Raw genomic sequence first — 19,496 nt, forward strand, 5'->3', positions numbered from 1 at the left:
TCATAAAATACAATAAAATACCGGAAGAGTGGAGAACGAGAGAACTAATTCTACTATTCAAAAAAGGAGATAAAAAGCAGCCAGAAAACTACAGAAGTATCAACTTGTTAAATACTACCCTAAAACTTACAACTAAAATCTTACAAGACGTAATGAATCAGAGGATAAGTTTAGCAGATGAACAACAGGGTTTTCGTACTGGAAGATCGTGCACAGATGCAATATTGGTCATAAAGCAAATTACTGAGAAATCACTAGAGTATAATAGACCAGCATTTCTATGTCTGATTGACTTAAAGGAAGCATTTGACAGAGTAAGACTCAAAGATGTAATTCATCTTCTGTATAATAGAGAAGTCCCTCTAGATATTATAAAAACTATTGAGAACATCTACCAAAATAACAAAATAGAAGTCAGAATAGATGGACAACTTACAGAACCTATAGATATAGGCAGCGGAATAAGACAGGAAGACTCATTGAGTCCTATGCTTTTCAATTTAATCATGGATGAAATCGTTAAAAACGTCAACAAAGGAAGAGGTTATAGAATGCGAAACAAAGAAGTAAAAATACTCTGCTACGCAGACGACGCAATATTGATAGCCCAAGATAAAGATAGTCTGCAAAGATTAGTCCACAGATTTAACATAAGAGCAAAAGAATTCAATATGACAATTTCATCTCAGAAAACCAAAACAATAGTAATCAGTAAAGAACCAATCAGATGCAAAATAGAAATTGATGGTATCAGTATTGAACAAGTAATGGAAGTAAAATACCTTGGAACTACATTGTCAAGTTACGGAGACCTAGACAAAGAAGTGAGAAATGAAGTACAAAAAGCAAATAGATTGGTAGAATGCCTTAATAACACTATATGGCGAAACCGACATATTAACACTGAGATGAAGTCAAGAATTTATAAAGCCAGTGTAAGACCAATAATGACATATACATCAGAAACAAAACCCGATACAGCCACAACACAAAGACTATTGGAAACGGTAGAGATGAGAGTACTGAGAAGAATTACAGGAAATACACTAAGAGATCGAAAGAGGAGCGAAGATATTAAAAGACAATGTAACGTACAGTGTATAAACGAATGGACACTAAATAGAAAAAAAGAATGGAACAACCACATAACCAGAATGGGGGAGACACGTGTGGTCAAAATAGCACGAGATAAATCACCAATCGGCAGAAGAAGTATCGGCCGACCGCGCAAAAGATGGAGCGACAACCTTCCATAGAGGTATCAATCCGCCAATGAACAAGCAGAATTGCTTATAAAGAGGAAGAAGAAGAATAAGACATTTTATTACACAAAAAATAAGTGAAGGGTTTCTCAGAGGCTTCTTTCAGTGCGTCATAGTTTTTAGATTTCTTTCTAACCCATTAAGTTGGATATGACGGAAAAAGCGGTAGTTCTTGATTAAATATGAAACTTTTGCAGCATAACATAGATAAGCGGTCTATTTCTAACCTACGTTTGATTCGTTGATATTTAGTTGTCGTTCAGGTCAGTATTTGTGTACGACTTGTAGTATTTCGAGGTCAACTTCCGACATAATAATATTTGATATTTCATAGCGTTGTGCAGTTGTGTATTATTTTGCAGCTAACAAGTCAAAGAAAAAAAGTGATATTTTGACGACGTGTGCTTTTGCCCTGGGGGTGACTTTCACCCCGTCTCGGGGGTCAAAAAATATATTCCAAAATAAGTCCGGAAATCGATAAACTGACTAATTCTAAGCAACTTTTGTTTTATAGAGTTTTTTCACCAAGTCAATACTTTTCGAGTTATTTGCGCGTAAACATGTTCATTTCTCAACATAATAACCAATAATAATCAATACTTGTATGACCAAATGTACCTGGGTAGTTATCACGGGCCTCTGAAATACGCAGCCGCGAAGCTGCCATTCTCGTCTCTCTTTTAACTATCATCTCAATAAGAGGCAGATTAAGCATCGCCTCCATGGCTGCAATAGGAGCGGTGGGCATTGCCCTCAAAGCATACAGACAGGCCACTATCTGTACCGAGCTGGGTTTTCACCCGTGCTTGAAAGGTTTTTGTCCACCATACAGGCGCTATGAAGGTAGTGTTGGGTCTTATCACTTATCATCTTAAGATGTATCCAGTGCAGTGAGGGTTTGAGTTACCAATTTTTTCCTACTATCCGTTCTCAATATGTGAGTTCCAGGTGAGTTTACTAGCAAGGGTCACCCCTAGGTACTTCACCTGCTCTTCAAACTTTAGGACAAGCTGGGGCATTTTAGCCTTCGCCAATTTTTGCTGTTTCGTAAAATGAATGAGGATAGTCATTTTTGGGATTTACTTTTATGTTCTGGTTACGGTACCAATCCTCTGTCAGCGCGACAGGGTTTTTCATTACCTCAAGCATTGTTCAAGAAACCTGCCTGAGATAAGGACAACTATGCCATCCGCATCTCCCAGACAGAAATACCTGCTCATGTTCAAGAGAGTGGATTAGGTTATCAACAAACAGACTTCAAGCAGTTGTTGCAATATTATAGCTCGATATCTGTCCCTTTTTTAACAAAAATAATCTGATATTAAGAATCGTAAATAGAACAGATTATATACATTCCCATCGTTTTGAAGTCTGTACCATAGCAATTCAATTAAAGTAAAAAAGTGCTGCCATCTATTGGCAACCTTTTGAGATGAACAAATAGGACCCGTTCCCATTATTTTTATCTAATGTTATAGTTTTGCGCAATAATAGGTCTGGATTCCGCGTATGAAAAAAAAGTTGATTAATTGCAAGCTGAAAATTTGTTAATAGCTTAAGGGTGTCTAGTCGGACAAACTTTGATATATGGAAACACTGGAACAGGAGAAGTTTTAATTGTGGAATAGGTTAAAAATTTGGAACGTCAGACCACGAAAATGTCACATGTATTTTGTCCGACAGAACTTCCAATTGATTTGTTACCCTTTCATTAAACTCTCATGCAAAAATCAGACTGCTATTTATCACCTGTCATAATTCCTGTAAATGGACATGTTCTACGTGTTCCACTCATTAAAATGCTTATTTGGTGATCAATAGCAGTCTGATTTTTGCATGAGAGTTTAATGAAAGGGTAACAAATCAATTGGAAGTTCTGTCGGACAAAATACATGTGACGTTTTCGTGGTCTGACGTTCCAAATTTTTAACCTGTTCCACAATTAAAACTTCCCCTGTTCCAGTGTTCCCATATATCAAAGTTTGTCCGACTAGACACCCTTAAACTATTAACAAATTTTCAGCTTGCTATTAATTAACTTTTTTTATACGCGGAATCCAGACATATGTTGTTTGATTGCTATTTTTATGATCCTGCAGCATTATTGCTAAAAACTTAAACAATATATTAGGTCTGATGGCTGTTTCAAGATAGCGGAAAGATTACAAAAATTGATCATTTTTATATATTTTCGTGATTTTGCTGCAATATTGCTACAACCTTGCGCAACAATATATTATATTTGAATGCTGCAAGGTTGCAGCAAAACTAAAAAACGAATGATTTTTATTTATTTTTATGATATTGCAGCTATATTGCTAAAATCTTGCAGGATAACATATTATGGTATTTGAGTGTTGTAAGATTGCAGCCAGACTTAATAAATTGGTGATTTTTATATATTTACATAATCTTGCCGCAATATTGCTACAAGTCTGCGCAAGAATATATTAGATACGGTATTTGAGTACCGCAAGATTGTTGCATGATAAAAAAATCGGGGATTTTCATGATCTTGCTACAATCTTGGGCAATAATATATTATGGTATTTGACAGCTGCAAAATTAATTCAAACAATTATTTCTTTGCTTTGCTGCAATATTGCGACAATCTCGCGCAATAAAATTGATGGTATTTTACTGCCGTAAGATAAAAAATCTATAAATTTCATCTATTTTCATGATGTTGATGCAATATTGTTAGAATCTTGTGTAATAATATATTATATTTTTGGATTGCTGCAATGTTATTGCAATCTGGTTAAGATTGTTAAAAGTTTGCATATATATTAAGTGCTATTTAAATAGCAATTTTCAATACAAAGGGCCGTGATATAAAAAAATATTTGTTGGATAAAATCATCCTTGCTGTTTTATTGAGACGGAAGAACAACTTGATTTTTGTAGTAAAGTGATCTTTAGTGTTTACAATAAAACACCAGATATGATAAAACTAAATGTATATCCAAATATACAAAAAAATACTGTTAAAAAAATAGTCCTCATAGTTGACACTTTACAAAAACAAATGTACTCAAACTTTACAGTATATGACCATTTCTTTAAAATACTGTATTTTTCAAAAATTCGTATTTTTTTGTGATGACAATATAAATGTATACGAATGTATACAACAAAATTTCGATTTGTACAATGTCCCCAAACTTTACGTTTTACAAACATATATATATATATATATATATATATATATATATATATATATATATATATATATATATATATATATATATATATATATATGTTTATATTACTGTATAGATAATTAAATAACCTTTCAAATGAGCTAGCATACGACCCCTATTCTCATTTAAAAAATAGTAGATTACGTCATCACGCCCAGATGGATGACGTTACTAGTACGATATATGTCAAAAAATCATAATTTAAAAATCGAATAACTTTTGTATTTTACATTTTTTTCTAATTCTGTAAATAAAGCAGTTTACAAGGGGGTCAAAATATAGTGAATAACCCTGTACATTCATTGGGGCCGACCGACCGGCTCTGTCCCGTCATACAGCTGACCGACTATAACTTTTATTTATATTCAATTTAGAATGTGTGTACTGATTTTCAGCCTTAGTAAATGGATTTAATTACCTTCGTAGGAAAGCAACTTTGATACCCTCTCAGTACCCCTTGTTCTACGTTTCGCTTGACCGTGACCGTCCGCAGTATGTTTCTCTACACAATCACAGTAATCAACTGTGAAAAATTTAGCTTTAGTAAATTCACAGAGATTTTTCAGCGCTGCCTCTCCGTCTAATTTGTACTGGAATCATAAAGCAAAGGTTAGAATCGAAAATGTCGAAACAGAAACTATATAAATCTAAAGAGCTGTTATGACAGTGTTGCGTGTCGTCCCCATTGTTATTCAATCTGTACAGCGAAGCTATTTTTAAGGAATTAATATCAGAGGAAGAACAGTGTATATCAATAAACGAAAAAATCTTGAACATAAGATTCGCAGACGACACCGCTATTTTTGCAGATATTCTAGAACAACTACAACGCTTTGAAAATAGATTAGATCAAGTCAGTATAAAAAATGAACTACAAATGAACTTTAAGAAAACCAAGTTCATGATTATTTCTAAGCAACATACAGTAAAAAGACTAGATATAGGGAAAGCAAGTAGAAAGAAGAGTGAATAACTACAAAGATTTGGAAACCTGAGTAAATGAAAACAATGACCAAGGTAGAGAAATCAGGACCCGCATTGAAATTGCAAGGTAAGTATTTATAAAAATAAAGAAAATGTTTGTTACTCGAGACCTTCCTCTGGAGATGAGAATAAGAGCCTCAAGATGCTACGTGTTCACGACTGTGTTGTATGGAATGGAAAGCTGGACACTAAAAGTGGATAATATAAAGAAGCATTTAAGATATGGTGCTATAGAAGGATTTAGAAAATACCATGGATCCAACGAGTTACAAATGCAGAAGTGTTAAGAAGGCTACAAAAGGATCGCGAGGTCATAAAAAATATCAAAACAAGAAAACTGGAATATTTAGGTCAGATTACCAGAGGTGCGACAACAATGTGCAAACTACAGGGCTATAAAACTACTTAGCCACACCATGAAAATATGGGAGAGAGTAATTGATAGACGGATACGTGAAGAAACCGAAATATCCGATAATCAATTTGGCTTTATGCAGGGCAGATCAACAACAGATGCAATTTTCATTGTAAGGCAACTGATGAAAAAATACAGGAATAAAGAGACCAACACTCATATGGTATTCATTGATCTTGAGAAAGCATGTGATAGAATTCCTCGAAAGATTCTGGGGTGGGCACTCAATAAGAAAGGAGTCCCTGGCGAATAGGTAAAGATTGTGAGAGATATGTATGAGGGAGTAACGACTAGTGTTAGGACAGGTGTGGGAGAGACTGATAAATTTCAGGTGAAAGTAGGATTGCACCAAGGCTCGGTGCTTAGTCCGTATTTATTCTCATTAGTTTTGGATCAGATAACAGCGAAACTACAGGGTAACATTCCATGGTGCTTAATGTATGCTGATGATGTCGTGTTAGTAGGAAATAGTGAAAGAGACTTAGAACAAAAACTGGAACAGTGGAGGCAAGCTCTGGAGGAAAAAGGTTTAAAACTTAGTAGGACAAAAACAGAGTATTTGGAATGTTCATTTAAAGATGGAGTTACTACAAATAAAATGATATCTTTGGATGGTAAAATGATTGTGAAAAGCAATAGTTTTAAGTACCGAGGATCGGTATTACAGAGTAATGGAGAAATAGATGGAGATGCATGCAGTAGAATTAGGGCTGGATGGATGAAGTGGAAAGAAGCGAGTGGTGTGTTGTGTGACAAAAAAATTCCAATGAAGCTGAAGGGAAAATTCTATAAAACAGCCATAAGACCGGCTATGATGTACGGAACTGAATGTTGGGAAGTGAAAAATAAAGAGGAACAACGAATGCATGTGGCGGAAATGAGAATGCTTAGACGGATGAGTGGAGTGACAAAGAAGGATAAAATTAGAAATGAGTATATTAGGGGATGTCTAGGTGTGGCACCAATTGATGCCAAAATGAGAGAACATAGGTTAAGATGGTTTGGTCATGTTCAACGTCAAGACGTTAATCACCCAATACGAAGAATAGCTGAAGTGCAGATTCTTGGAAGGAGTAGGAGAGGAAGACCAAAGAAGACCTGGGGGGAGACGATAAGGCAGGACATGTTGGTAAATGGGATTAACATTGATATGACCCAAGATAGAATTGTGGAGGAATGCAATTAGGGAAACCGACACCACATAGGGATAAGGCAAAGAGAATGATGATGATTACCAGAGGTGCGAAATAATGAGGTGTTATGGCTCATAACGCAAGATAAAATTATTGGTAAAAGATCCATAGGAAGACGAAGAATTTCCTGGCTGAGAAACCTAAGAGAATAGTATAGTTGCAGCTCAGTAGATATTTTCAGAGCAGCCGCCAATAAGGTATGGATAGCTGTGGTGATAGCCAACCTCCGATAGGAGAAGTAACTACAAGAAGAAGAAAACAGACTTCCAAAAAAAACTTAATTGTAAGAATGCGGGGGAATGGACCTCTTTAAATAGCGAGAAAACTATGGAGGATGATATGGATGCGAGAAATCTCCTTGGCAGTTGATCGTGGAAGAGAATGGCTAAAGACCCTAAAGAATGAAGAGGTTTGCTGAGGAAGGCCACGGCTCGAATTAGGCTGTAGAGTCATAGGATTATAGCGATAATTTAGAAAATGGTCTATATTGTTTGTACTACACAAAAAACATGACCTTAAAATTCTACTAAATTGCTTACTTTCTGGAGTGTACGATCTCCGACTATGTTTCCTAACCCTTTCTCTACTTCTACTTCTTGAACGCTGTCTACGTGGTTCTTCCTTCTTAATCCATTCCCTCTCTGAATGATCCTTTCTCCTTTCCTCCTTTTCTTGATCCCTATCCCTTTCACGATCTCTTCGTCTAATGTCTAATTCAGGTTCCTACAAAAAACGCATTTTGTAAGTCAATAAAATTAAGCCTATAAAAATATGTACAATAAAGGTCAGACTTTTCCTCTCAATTTTTTTAGGGCAAATTAATCCTGGATAGATGTAGATACAGATCTGTGGTGTTAAGGCAAAACCCGATATGTCAAAAAACGTGATTTTGCAACAGATGAGTTTAAAAGTTCGCGGTGTTGTTGTAAAAGTGGACATATCGGAAACTAATTTTATCATCTACTGGTTACATGGATGCGTTTAGCCATGTAGGGTTTTGTCATCATATTATTCATTGTTCAATGTACATATTGGCTTTAAAAACAAAAAATCGATAATTTTTGACATATCGGGTTTTGCCTTAGTACCACAGAGATAAAGACCGACGTATAATACAAAATTTATACTGGAACCAATCAGCCACAATAAGAACGAATCTTGGAGGTGAACCAACGGAAGCGATCCAGATTCTACGAGGCGTTAGACAAGGATGTAAACTTTCACCTATATTATTTAACCTATATTCAGAGGAAATATTTAGTGAAGCCTTCGAAAATTGCGAACATGGAATACTTCTAAATGGAGAACGCCTAAACAACATCCACTATACAGACGACACCGTTATTTTTGCAGACAGTTTTAACAGTTTACAGCAACTAATATACAAAGTAAATCAAGTAAGTGAAAGATTTGGACTTCAAGTAAATATATCAAAAACTAAATTTATGATCATCAGCAAAAATAAAATTAGAGACGCCCAACTACTTATCAATAATACACCAGTGGACCGAGTAAAACAGTATAACTATCTTGGAACAACAGTACACGAACAATGGGATCACTCACAAGAAATAAAATGTAGAATAGAGAAGGCTAGGAGTGCATTCAATAACATGCCCAAACTCTTTAAAAGCCACAACCTTAATCTGGAGATAAAAATAAGGCTCCTACGATGTTATATCTTCTCAATATTGTATTACGGAGTTGAATCCTGGACACTCACTGAAGCAATGGAGAAAAAACTACCCGTGTTGAGCTGCCCCCCCCCCACTTGCAAAAATTAAAAAACAAATAGCCCTGATTTATGAGCTATTTATGAGCTCTCATATTCCGCAAACTAAAATTTTTGAGCTCGTTCCACTGAGCAGGAATTTGATACTTTAGTGGGGGGGGGGGGCTGAGTCAGCCCCCCCCCCCCCACTACTTAAAAATAGGAATATTGAGTCGGTTTTTGCGGCAGAATTACGAGCTATTTTGAGCTGATCCCCTTCAGCCCCAAACAACCCTTTAATTGATTTAACTTAAGAGAAAAATGCTGAGAAAACTTAAAATATATCGTATTGCGGATATAATTCCTATAGCTTATATACTCTAAGAATAAACTATTAAATCACGTGCATTTCGATTATTGAGCTACAACCCCTTCGCAAGAAAACCACCCTATCTTCCCGGCTTAAGAGAAAGTTGTACTTAAAATGCATTAAACTAATTATTTGGCGACTACATATCATTGAATAATTTATAAGCTTCCAAATTACGCGCATTTAGATAAGTAAATTGCACTTTATTTTGTATAGTGCAGTCACTGTTACTACCAAAGTAAACGACCGAGAGGAAGACCACAGATGAGATGGGTTGATGATATTAAAAGAGTAGCCGGAACGAATTGGAAATATGTTGCTCAGGATAGAGACCGATGGAAGGAGTTGGGAGAGGCCTATGTCCAAACGTGGACGATAGAAGGCTAAGAAGATAAGAAGCAGTCACTGAAGGTAAAAATCAACGATTACCTTCAATTTCGGTGAACCTTCATCGATTTTCACGAAAATTTTTTGCTCAATTAGAAATCCAATGAAATCAATTAATTTGTGGTCATCTGATTGAATACAACCAACATTATACTGAAAACAGATCCCATGGGCTGTTTTCACTCAATCATGTAGCTATGGATACCTACATTTCGTTTCATTTCGATTTTGACATTTCAAATATTCAATATTTCAAAATGTCACGATTTGGTTGTAATACTGATGAGAATATTAATGAAATTATCGAATCAACTATACCAAAGAATACTGTTTACAGTAAAAAATTTGTATGGAAAGCGTTTATGGACTTTTGCAATGATAGAAAATATGAATTAGATGGAAATCGGACGGTGGAAGAATTGTTAATTGCACATTTAAATAAATTGTTTCTGCTCTGTATTTTTTTTTTCATAACCAGCAAAAAATTTTCTATCCGAATAACCCTCGAACATTGATAAATGCTCAAAAATGTTTTAACAACTTTCTCAAGCTTGTTGCTTACAGGCAACAGACCTCCGCCTACGGCGTCGGTCTGTTTCCAAGCAACAAGCTTTCGAAATCTGTTATAAAAATTTTTCGAACAATTATCAATGTCCTTGGGTTATTACTACTGAAAATTGATCAGTGGTTAGAGGATACATCAAGAAACAAATAGGCTATTGATTATGTACTATAGAAAGGAACTACAACGTTAACGGGGTTTTATTATTTCATATGGTCAATGAATCTCTCTATATGAAAAAACCGCCGAGTGCTACCATTTAAAGGGGTGCGTTTTTGAGAAATGGGTGAATTAGTCCCTGGGCACAGGTTACATTAGGGTGAGTTCTATGCACTTTTGGTACAAACACGTCTACATAAAAATTGTTTCTGGTTAAATATCCTATCTAAATATAACTTTTTAAAGTCAAAGATACTTTTTTTTACAGAAATATATTCAAAAGAAAAAGCACAAAGAAACCCAAAAGAAAGAAATTTTGTTTTTTGTCCCATAACTTTTGTCCACGGGGATATAGGTATAGACATTGCTTCACAGAAAAAAAAACTTAAATATTTTCTCTTTAAAGTGATGTTTGGTAGAGGTCATTAGGATTTACAGTTTTCAAAATATGATTTTTCAAAGTTCGCCGCTCATAGCAATTTTGGGCAATTTTCCTTGTTATTTCGCAAATATTGTTCTGTAACTTTTTTCTACGTAACTTTAGGTATATGCAATGGTACATATAAGAGGAATAGAAATCAACTACCTTTAAAATGGTCTACTATATAATGTTGTACGACTCCTTTTAACGAGGTTATCTTTTTCAAGACTTTTAACGAGTTTTTATATTTTCTACGATTATTTTTTTAATTTCCCATTATAACTTTTTTTTCTATATGGTATATATTATATTATAATAAAAAAGAAAGCTTATTCTGTTTACTTTAAAATGGTGTATGTATTATAAAAAATTCTAGGGTTATTTTTGAATAAGATATGCTTTCAAATTGTAATAAGTACTTGCAACGATTTTTGATTTTAGGATTATTTTTTAAATTCCTCATTATAACTTTTTTATGTGATTGTGTGTTATGATTGAATCTTATTTTTTATAGGTAAGACTTTGGATCCACTTGACTCGGTCGGGAAAACTTGAAAATATGGATTAATTCCAATATTTATTGTCAAAGCTCCTGCACCACAAGCTTTGCTTGAAAAAATAGCATGTAAATGTACCAAAGGATGTACAAAAAACTGCGGTTGTAGGAAGATAGGAATTAGTTGTTCAATATTCTGCAAAGGGTGCATGTGCATGGGTACTAATTGTGGGAACTCTAAGATAACTGAGGTGTCAGAGGAAGATATTGAAGCTAATGCTAACGAAGAGATGGACTTTGATTTTGAAAATTTTTTAAATGTCAACGTTTAAATAATTTTAACTAAAGTGATGTTTTTTAAGACTAATGTTTATGTAATTTTTGTAAAAGAAATAATTTTAAATAATACAGGTAAAAAAATATCAAAGAATCACTCGGTTTCCATTATGTATTTAAATATAGATGATACACCATTTTAAAGAACAGAAAGTAAGCCCTCTTTGTTGCGCAATATACAGATAGTATATTCATGTACAAGAAAAAAGTTATAATGAGAAATTTCAAAAATAATCGTAAAAAATGTAAAAAATAATAAATATATAATATATTATATAATAATTTTGTTTAATTTTTATATTATATTATAAAAAAATCGTTAAAAGTATAAAACCTTGAAAAACCATAATCTCTTTAAAAAAAGTCGTACAACGTTATACAGTAGACCATTTTAAAGGTAATTGATTTCTATTCCTATTACGTGTACCATCGCATATACCTAAAGGTACGTAGAAAAAAGTTACAGAACAATATTTGCGAAATAACAAGGAAAATTGCCCAAAATTGCTGTGAGTGGCGAACTTTGAAAAATCATATTTCGAAAACTGTAAATCCTAATGACCTATACCAAACATCATTTTAAAGAGAAAATATGTAAGTTTTTTTTCTGTGAAGCAATGTCTATAGCTATACCTATATCTCCGTGGACAAAAGTTATGGGACAAAAAACAAAATTTCTTTCTTTTGGGTTTCTTTGTGCTTTTTCTTTTGAATATATTTTTGTAAAAAAAAGTATCTTTGATTTTAAAAAGTTATATTTAGATAGGAAATTTAACCAGAAACAATTTTTATGTAGACGTATTTGTACCAAAAGTGCATAGAACTCACCCTAATGTAACCTGTGCCCAGGGACTAATTCACCCATTTCTCAAAAACGCACCCCTTTAAATGGTAGCACTCCGCGGTTTTTTCATATATAGATGTTCATTGACCATATCAAATAATAAAACCCCGTTAACGTTGTAGTTCCTTTTAGCTATCTTATTTTGAATATAATCAATAGCCTAAAAGGTGACATGGTACCACCTTGCGCCTTTACCCTGAGGGTGGATACCGCCCCTTCTCGGGGGTGAAAATTATTTTATTAAAAATAACTGCACAAATCAATAAAAGAACAAATTAAAAGCAAAATTTATTATATAAAGTTAATAAAATAAGTCAATACTTTTTAAGTTATTAAAGATCAAAGATTTTAATTATTCGTGAAAAAAATGCATGTTATGAAGCGGTTTTTCGTAAATCACTGAAAAACTGTAAGTTTTTACACAAAAGTTAATAGTAGTTTAATTCGTATAGCTTATATTCTAAGAATAAACTCTTAAATCGCGCGCCTTTCGATTATAGAGCTACAACCCCTTCGCAAGAAAACCATCCCATATTCCCGACTTAAGAGAGTTGTACTTAAAATAATTTAAATAAATTATTTGGCGACTAGATATCGTTTAATAATTTATGAGCTCGCAAAATATACGCATCTCAATTATTGAATTGCCATTTTCTTTCTATAGTGCAGTCACTGAAGGTAAAAATCAACTATGACCTTCGATTTCGGTAAATCTCCATTCATTTTCACGAAAATTGGTGAGCGGATTTTGATGCTATCAACTTTTTCTGGAGCTCATTTTTGATAGGTATTTCTAAGTACTTTGACAAGTATTTAGTACCTAAGTGTTATAAAATGCATCTCTTTCCCGTTATTTAAGCTTGAATCCTTATATTTGAATAGTCGCAGAAACAATATACATTTAATTACCAATAACTTACTTTAAATTAACATTAAAGGGTTTTTCAAGTAAGCAATTTATTATATTTTTTATTAGCTTGAATTTTAGTAATGAACACTTTTTTGTAAAAACTTACAGTTTTTGAGTTATTTATGAAAAATCGCTTTAAAGGCCTGGCTGAAAGACTTCGGTCGATGGCCTTTTGGTACATTGTATCAATAAAGTATGTCTCTCTCTCTCTCTCGCTTTAAAGCATGCATTTTCTTTCACAAAAATTAAAATATTTGATCTTTAATAACTCAAAAAGTATTGATTTATTTTAATCACATTATATAACAAATTTTGCTTACAATTTGTCCCTTTCTCGATTTGTGGGGTTATTTTTAATAAAGTAATTTTCACCCCCGAGAAGGGGTGACATATACCCCAGGTTAAAGCCCCAAGTTGTTATTGTTAATTCGTGAAAATGAATGGAGACTTACCGAAATCGAAGGTCATAGTTGATTTTTACCTTCAGTGACTGCACTATAGAAAGAAAATGGCAATTCAATAATTGAGATGCGTATATCTTGCAAGCTCATAAATTATTAAACGATATGTAGTCGCCAAATAATTAATTTAAATTATTTTAAGTATAACTCTCTTAAGCCGGGAATATGGGATGGTTTTCTTACGAAGGGGTTGTAGCTCTATAATCGAAAGGCGCGTGATTTAAGAGTTTATTCTTAGAATATAAGCTATACGAATCATAGGCGTAACCAGGGGGGCTTTGGGGGTTGTAACCCTCCCATTGGGATGTGATTTGAGCTCTATACGCTTAACACCATAGCCCTCAAAGACCTTCCAGTAGTTGTAACCCCCCCCCCTTTCAGGTAGTTGTAACCCTACCTTAGGATCATCCTGGTTACGCCTATGATACGAATTAAACTACTATTAACTTTTTTGTAAAAACTTACAGTTTTTCAGTGATTTACGAAAAACCGCTTCATAACATGCATTTTTTTCACGAATAATTAAAATCTTTGATCTTTAATAACTTAAAAAGTATTGACTTATTTTATTAACTTTATATAATAAATTTTGCTTTTAATTTGTTCTTTTATTGATTTGTGCAGTTATTTTTAATAAAATAATTTTCACCCCCGAGAACGGGCGGTATCCACCCTCAGGGTAAAGGCGCAAGGTGGTACCATGTCACCTTTGTTTCTTGACGTATCCTCTAACCACTGATCAATTTTCGTGAAAATCGATGAAGGTTCACCGAAATTGAAGGTAATCGTTGATTTTTACCTTCAGTGACTGCACTATACAAAATAAATTGCAATTTACTGATCTAAATGCGCGTAATTTGGAAGCTTATAAATTATTCAATGATATGTAGTCGCTAAATAATTAGTTTAATGCATTTTAAGTACAACTTTCTCTTAAGCCGGGAAGATAGGGTGGTTTTCTTGCGAAGGGGTTGTAGCTCAATAATCGAAATGCACGTGATTTAATAGTTTATTCTTAGAGTATATAAGCTATAGGAGTTATATCCGCAATACGATATATTTTAAGTTCTCAGCATTTTTCTCTTAAGTTAAATCAATTAAAGGGTTGTTTGGGGGTGAAGGGGATGAGCTCAAAAATCGAAACTATATAATTTCAAGAGCTCATAAATAGCTCGTAATTCTGCCGCAAAAACCGATTCAATATTCCTATTTTTAAGTAGTGGGGGGCTGACTCAGCCCCCCCCCCCCCACTAAAGTATCAAATTCCTGCTCAGTGGAACGAGCTCAAAAATTTTAGTTTGCGGAATATGAGAGCTCATAAATCAGGGCTATTTGTTTTTTGATTTTTGCAAGTGGGGGGGGGGGCAGCTCAACACGGGTGAAAAAACTTAAAGCCTTCGAGATGTGGCTCTACAGGAGAATCCTAAGGATATCATGGACGGACAAGATAACCAACGAGGCCGTATTACGAAGAGTGGGCAAAGAGAGGTGATGTATACCATTAAAAGGAGAAAGTAAGAATATCTCGGACACATAATGATAACTAAATGCAGATTACTGAAAGTAATCCTTCAAGGTAAAGTATTCGGAAAGCGAGGAATTGGGAGAAGAAGAATATCATGGTTAAAGAACCTGAGGAAATGGTTTTCCACAACAACAACTAATCTATTTAAAGCATCAGTTAATAAAATAATTATAGCCAGAATGATCGCCAATATTCGAAACGAATAGGCACTAAAAGAAGAAGAAGATATAAATTACAAAATCCCGACGAAAATCGACCTTAACCATTTGTTTACCAAATATTTCCGAAGATACCGAAAAATATGTTTTGGCAATTTTAATGAATGAACAAACATACTGCAAATGGACTGCCTGATGAAATTAAGTTATTTTAAAGTTAAGTTAAAATTAATCTACATACTCAGAATATCTTGTCTGTTCTGACTACTTCCGTAACTTTTCCCATCCGCTGTAAAACAACCTCGTTGCGAACTCTATCTACCCAACTTATTCATACGATTCTCTGATACACCCAGATTCCAAAGGCTTCCAGTTTTCTGACCAGCATATCCGTTAAAATACAACCTTCGACACCATAATAAAAATATAGGAACCTATAACTAGAACCAGAGCTGGGCCGGGTACAGAATACCTGGTACTTTTCATATTTGAGGAACGAGTACAGAGTACCGAGTACATTGCTCAAAAAAAAAATACTCAGAGTACAATACTCAAAGTACAATTACCCGAATTTCTCGGGTAATTATTTCGAGTAACTACATTTGAATATAGGACCCGAAATAAGGTAAGAAGGCAATAATTATATTATCTCTGAATCTCTAAACATATTTATTTATGAGTCATGAAAACATAAAATAATGTACAATTCCAACTTAAATAAAAAAATAAGAATTTTAAAAATTGATCATTGATTAATACAGTAAAACCTGTCAATAACGGCCACTAAAAATGAAGGAACTATTGGCCGATATAGAAAGGTGGAGGGTATTTCCCGTTTTTGTAGTACACAAATACATAAAAGATAATTGGAACTTTGTTTATTTTGTTAATAAAAGCAAATATAATTCTATACATAAACGGAAACTACTAAAACTACTTTAATATCCTAATATAAAACAAAACTAGGTAGGTACATACTATACTACGGGAAAAAACAGATTGATGTTAAGCTTTTTAATAGTTATTTTCCTAACTAGTGCGGAAAGTGATACTTTCACGCACGAGACTGCCGTTGACCCGAACGACGCGATAGCGGAGTTCGGACAAGCAGTCGAGTGCGGGGAAGACACTTTCCAAATGAATTAGGAACAATATTTTTTATATGGCCGTACTTTTGGAAAAGCCACAAAAAATAGAGTTATATCAATTTTTATTTAGAAGTGAAAAAAAATACACAAATTAATTCTTTGACAAGGTTGTCAAAAGCAAACTTTCAATATAATGGGTTACCACGACGACGATATTGGTTTCCATGACGACGATTCAAAACCATTGTAATTGTCTACTGATCTGACTTTTAAATATTATGTCAAAATAATTTTATTTCATCGAATTATCGCGCTAATTTCATTAAAATATGAACACATTAAGATAAATTTGAAATAAATTAGTAAATATCTAAATATTAGTTTATTGCATGTATTATATTATAATGCGATATTACAAGGTATTTTACTTTTCCGCACGCCGTGCGGGAAAATTTACTTTTACGACGCCGTGCGGGAAAGTGCAACTTTCGGAAACAAAATGCGTAGGTACGTGAAAGTGGCTCTTTTAGCACGGCCGTAGAAAAAGAATTCTTCAACTCACTTTTATTTTTTTATATCCTGTGATAATTTGAGTTTTTACAACACCATATTTTTCGGCCAACCTTTGTGAATTTAAATCATACTTATAAATAGTGACAAACGTTTCTCTTTTACAACGCTTTTACGACATTTTATTATAGGATTTTAAGAACCTTGTGACCACCGACCCGATGCAGGTTATTTAACCTCCTGTTTAGGTAGATACAATAGGTCCTATTAATAAATAGTACTGGGAATTTCCATCAACAAATAGACAAAATTATTTTAACAAAATTATTTTGGCCGACATGCGACATTCACATTCAATTTCTATAAAATGGGCTTTAAAAATATGTGATTATTTGATAGCGTCCGTATTATAAAGGTGACCGTAAATAGCAGGTCATAAATAAGGGAATATACATATAATTGGTTTGGGGAATTTTGAAACCGGCCGTAAGTACAGGTGGCCGATAACACAGGTTTTACTGTAATCAGTATAACACCACTCACTGATTAATTTTATTGGCTTTTAAGATAACTAATTTTTCAAAGTCTCATCAGTTCTCCAGAGCATTTCTTCGAGGGCTATTAATTATTATGGCATAAGAGAATAGGAGTTTGCTTGACTTTGCAAATGGACTGATACTGAAAACGGCGTTTTGCGTGTTGCTATTAATTTGCTGTCCCACATGCAGCGACAAGTTTGGACAAAAGTACTCGTATAATAATCGCGGGACCGGGTGTTTTACCCATACGCTACGGGTACGAGTACCGAGTACTTTATTGAAAATGTACTCGGGTACTCCAAAATGTACTTAAAGAGTACAAAATTCGGGTACATGTACCCGGGTATTGCCCAGCTCTGACTAGAACTGCTTTTATTTCACTTAATAATTGGTCATTTTATTAGTCACGTTAGTGATCATGTCACTTAACTTGTTATCAATAACAATATCATGAAAACTTGAATCTCGATAGTGATATGAATAGTTGTTGACTGGTCATCATTCAAATGAGAACTCAACCTAAATATTTTCTACATACATACCCTATTTTCCTTCTCAGGTGATTTTACAGGAAGCACTATCGGTGTTGGTATAGGATTCTTCGCTTTTTCCATTTCTTCCTCAGTACCATAATCAATACTGAGCTGTTTTCCGTTGCCGATAGGCCAATGCACTCCATGAAGAGCATTCCTAGTAGTTTCAGCTTCCCTAAAAGTAGAATGAAATTAATTCTCCAAAATTTACATCGTAATGAGAAGTAAGTCAGATATATTGATCAAAAATATTAATAGTTTTGTTCCGTGGTGTGGTTGAGTTGCGTGTGTGATAACCTTATTGTCCACGGAAACAATTAAAATAATATTAAGTAAAACGACGGTCAATAATATATTTATTTATTTTTGGTAAAAAAGGCGTGCTTTGTTTATATCTCGTAAGGGTTTATTATTCTAGCGAGGGTGTGACCGCACAGGGTGCCCGCTGTGACTCTACTGAACTAGACCACAAACACTAATCTGTCATTATGTGGTTCTACCATATGGCCAGACAGGCGACAATTTATTAGATCTGGTGTTATTAAAACTGCAAAGGCATTTTACCTGAAATAGGGATATATTTCGTTTCTTAAAACTTAACAGGCCCTTCTATGCATACGGTTTGTATATTAGAAACGAAACACATGTGAATTTTAAATGAGCCGTATTATTTCGTTTAGAAAGGAAAGTTAATATTTAAAATTAGCAATTAAAAAAATTGTAAAATAGTAATTGAAGCGTGTCGCCACAGTTTCAATATTCAAGACAGATGTAATGAAGTGTAGAAGTTAAAGAGGCGTCAAAAGATTCAAATTATTTCTTAGTGACCTTAACTTTAAGGGCTGCAATATCAAACGCCAACAAAGAAAAAAAATCTACCAAAAAATTGAATGTACAAAAGCTGAAAGATGCAACAGTTGTCGAAAGAAACTCGGAAAACGTTAGCAATAGATTAACGAATTAAAATATAAACAAAGAAGAGAATAAAAATAAATAAGACACAAACTGGATCACAATACTTACTGTATAGTACCAGAAGATGAAATAGGAATACAAACTTATGCCAGAAAAACCAATAGTTTAATGATGAATGCAAGAAAAGAAAAGGATGAAGCCTACTGGAAAATACTAAGCCGATTAACTAGATCTACAGTGTAGAATTGCCAGACAGAGAGAGCAGAGAAAAAAAGAGGATCCATAAACAAACGAAACGAAACGAAACAGTTCAATTCAACAACGAACAGCGAGAAAATGTAGAAGCCTGAGTGGTGAACCGTTAAAAGCAAGGAAGGACGTATGAAATCGACGAGTGGAACATTTTAGTTAGGCACTTAATATAGAAGACGAAAAAGAAAACCTTGGAAGGTGAAAGAAATGAGATAAGCGAAAAAGATTAAACAGGTGGAAGGGAAGACGAGCCACCAAACGA

General features: G+C 34.0%; 1 protein-coding gene across 3 annotated transcripts in view; it reads right to left on the reverse strand.

Moving 5' to 3' along the window:
- LOC114325955 (apoptotic chromatin condensation inducer in the nucleus) overlaps positions 1–19,496 on the reverse strand; it is a 95,159-nt gene that overhangs the window by 44,557 nt on the left and 31,106 nt on the right. For all 3 annotated transcript variants that reach the window (XR_007697304.1, XM_050647274.1, XM_050647275.1), the window contains exons 5-6: positions 18,077–18,242; positions 7,597–7,780 (exon numbers count right to left, since the gene is read on the reverse strand). Coding sequence is in view for 2 of the 3 variants with exons in the window: in XM_050647274.1 (XP_050503231.1) it covers positions 7,597–7,780; positions 18,077–18,242 (350 nt within the window). In the remaining variant the exon portion in view is untranslated. The remainder of the gene's footprint in view (positions 1–7,596; positions 7,781–18,076; positions 18,243–19,496) is intronic.

The sequence above is a fragment of the Diabrotica virgifera genome, chromosome 3, assembly GCF_917563875.1.
Source record: "Diabrotica virgifera virgifera chromosome 3, PGI_DIABVI_V3a".
NCBI classification, from domain to species: Eukaryota; Metazoa; Arthropoda; class Insecta; order Coleoptera; family Chrysomelidae; genus Diabrotica; species Diabrotica virgifera.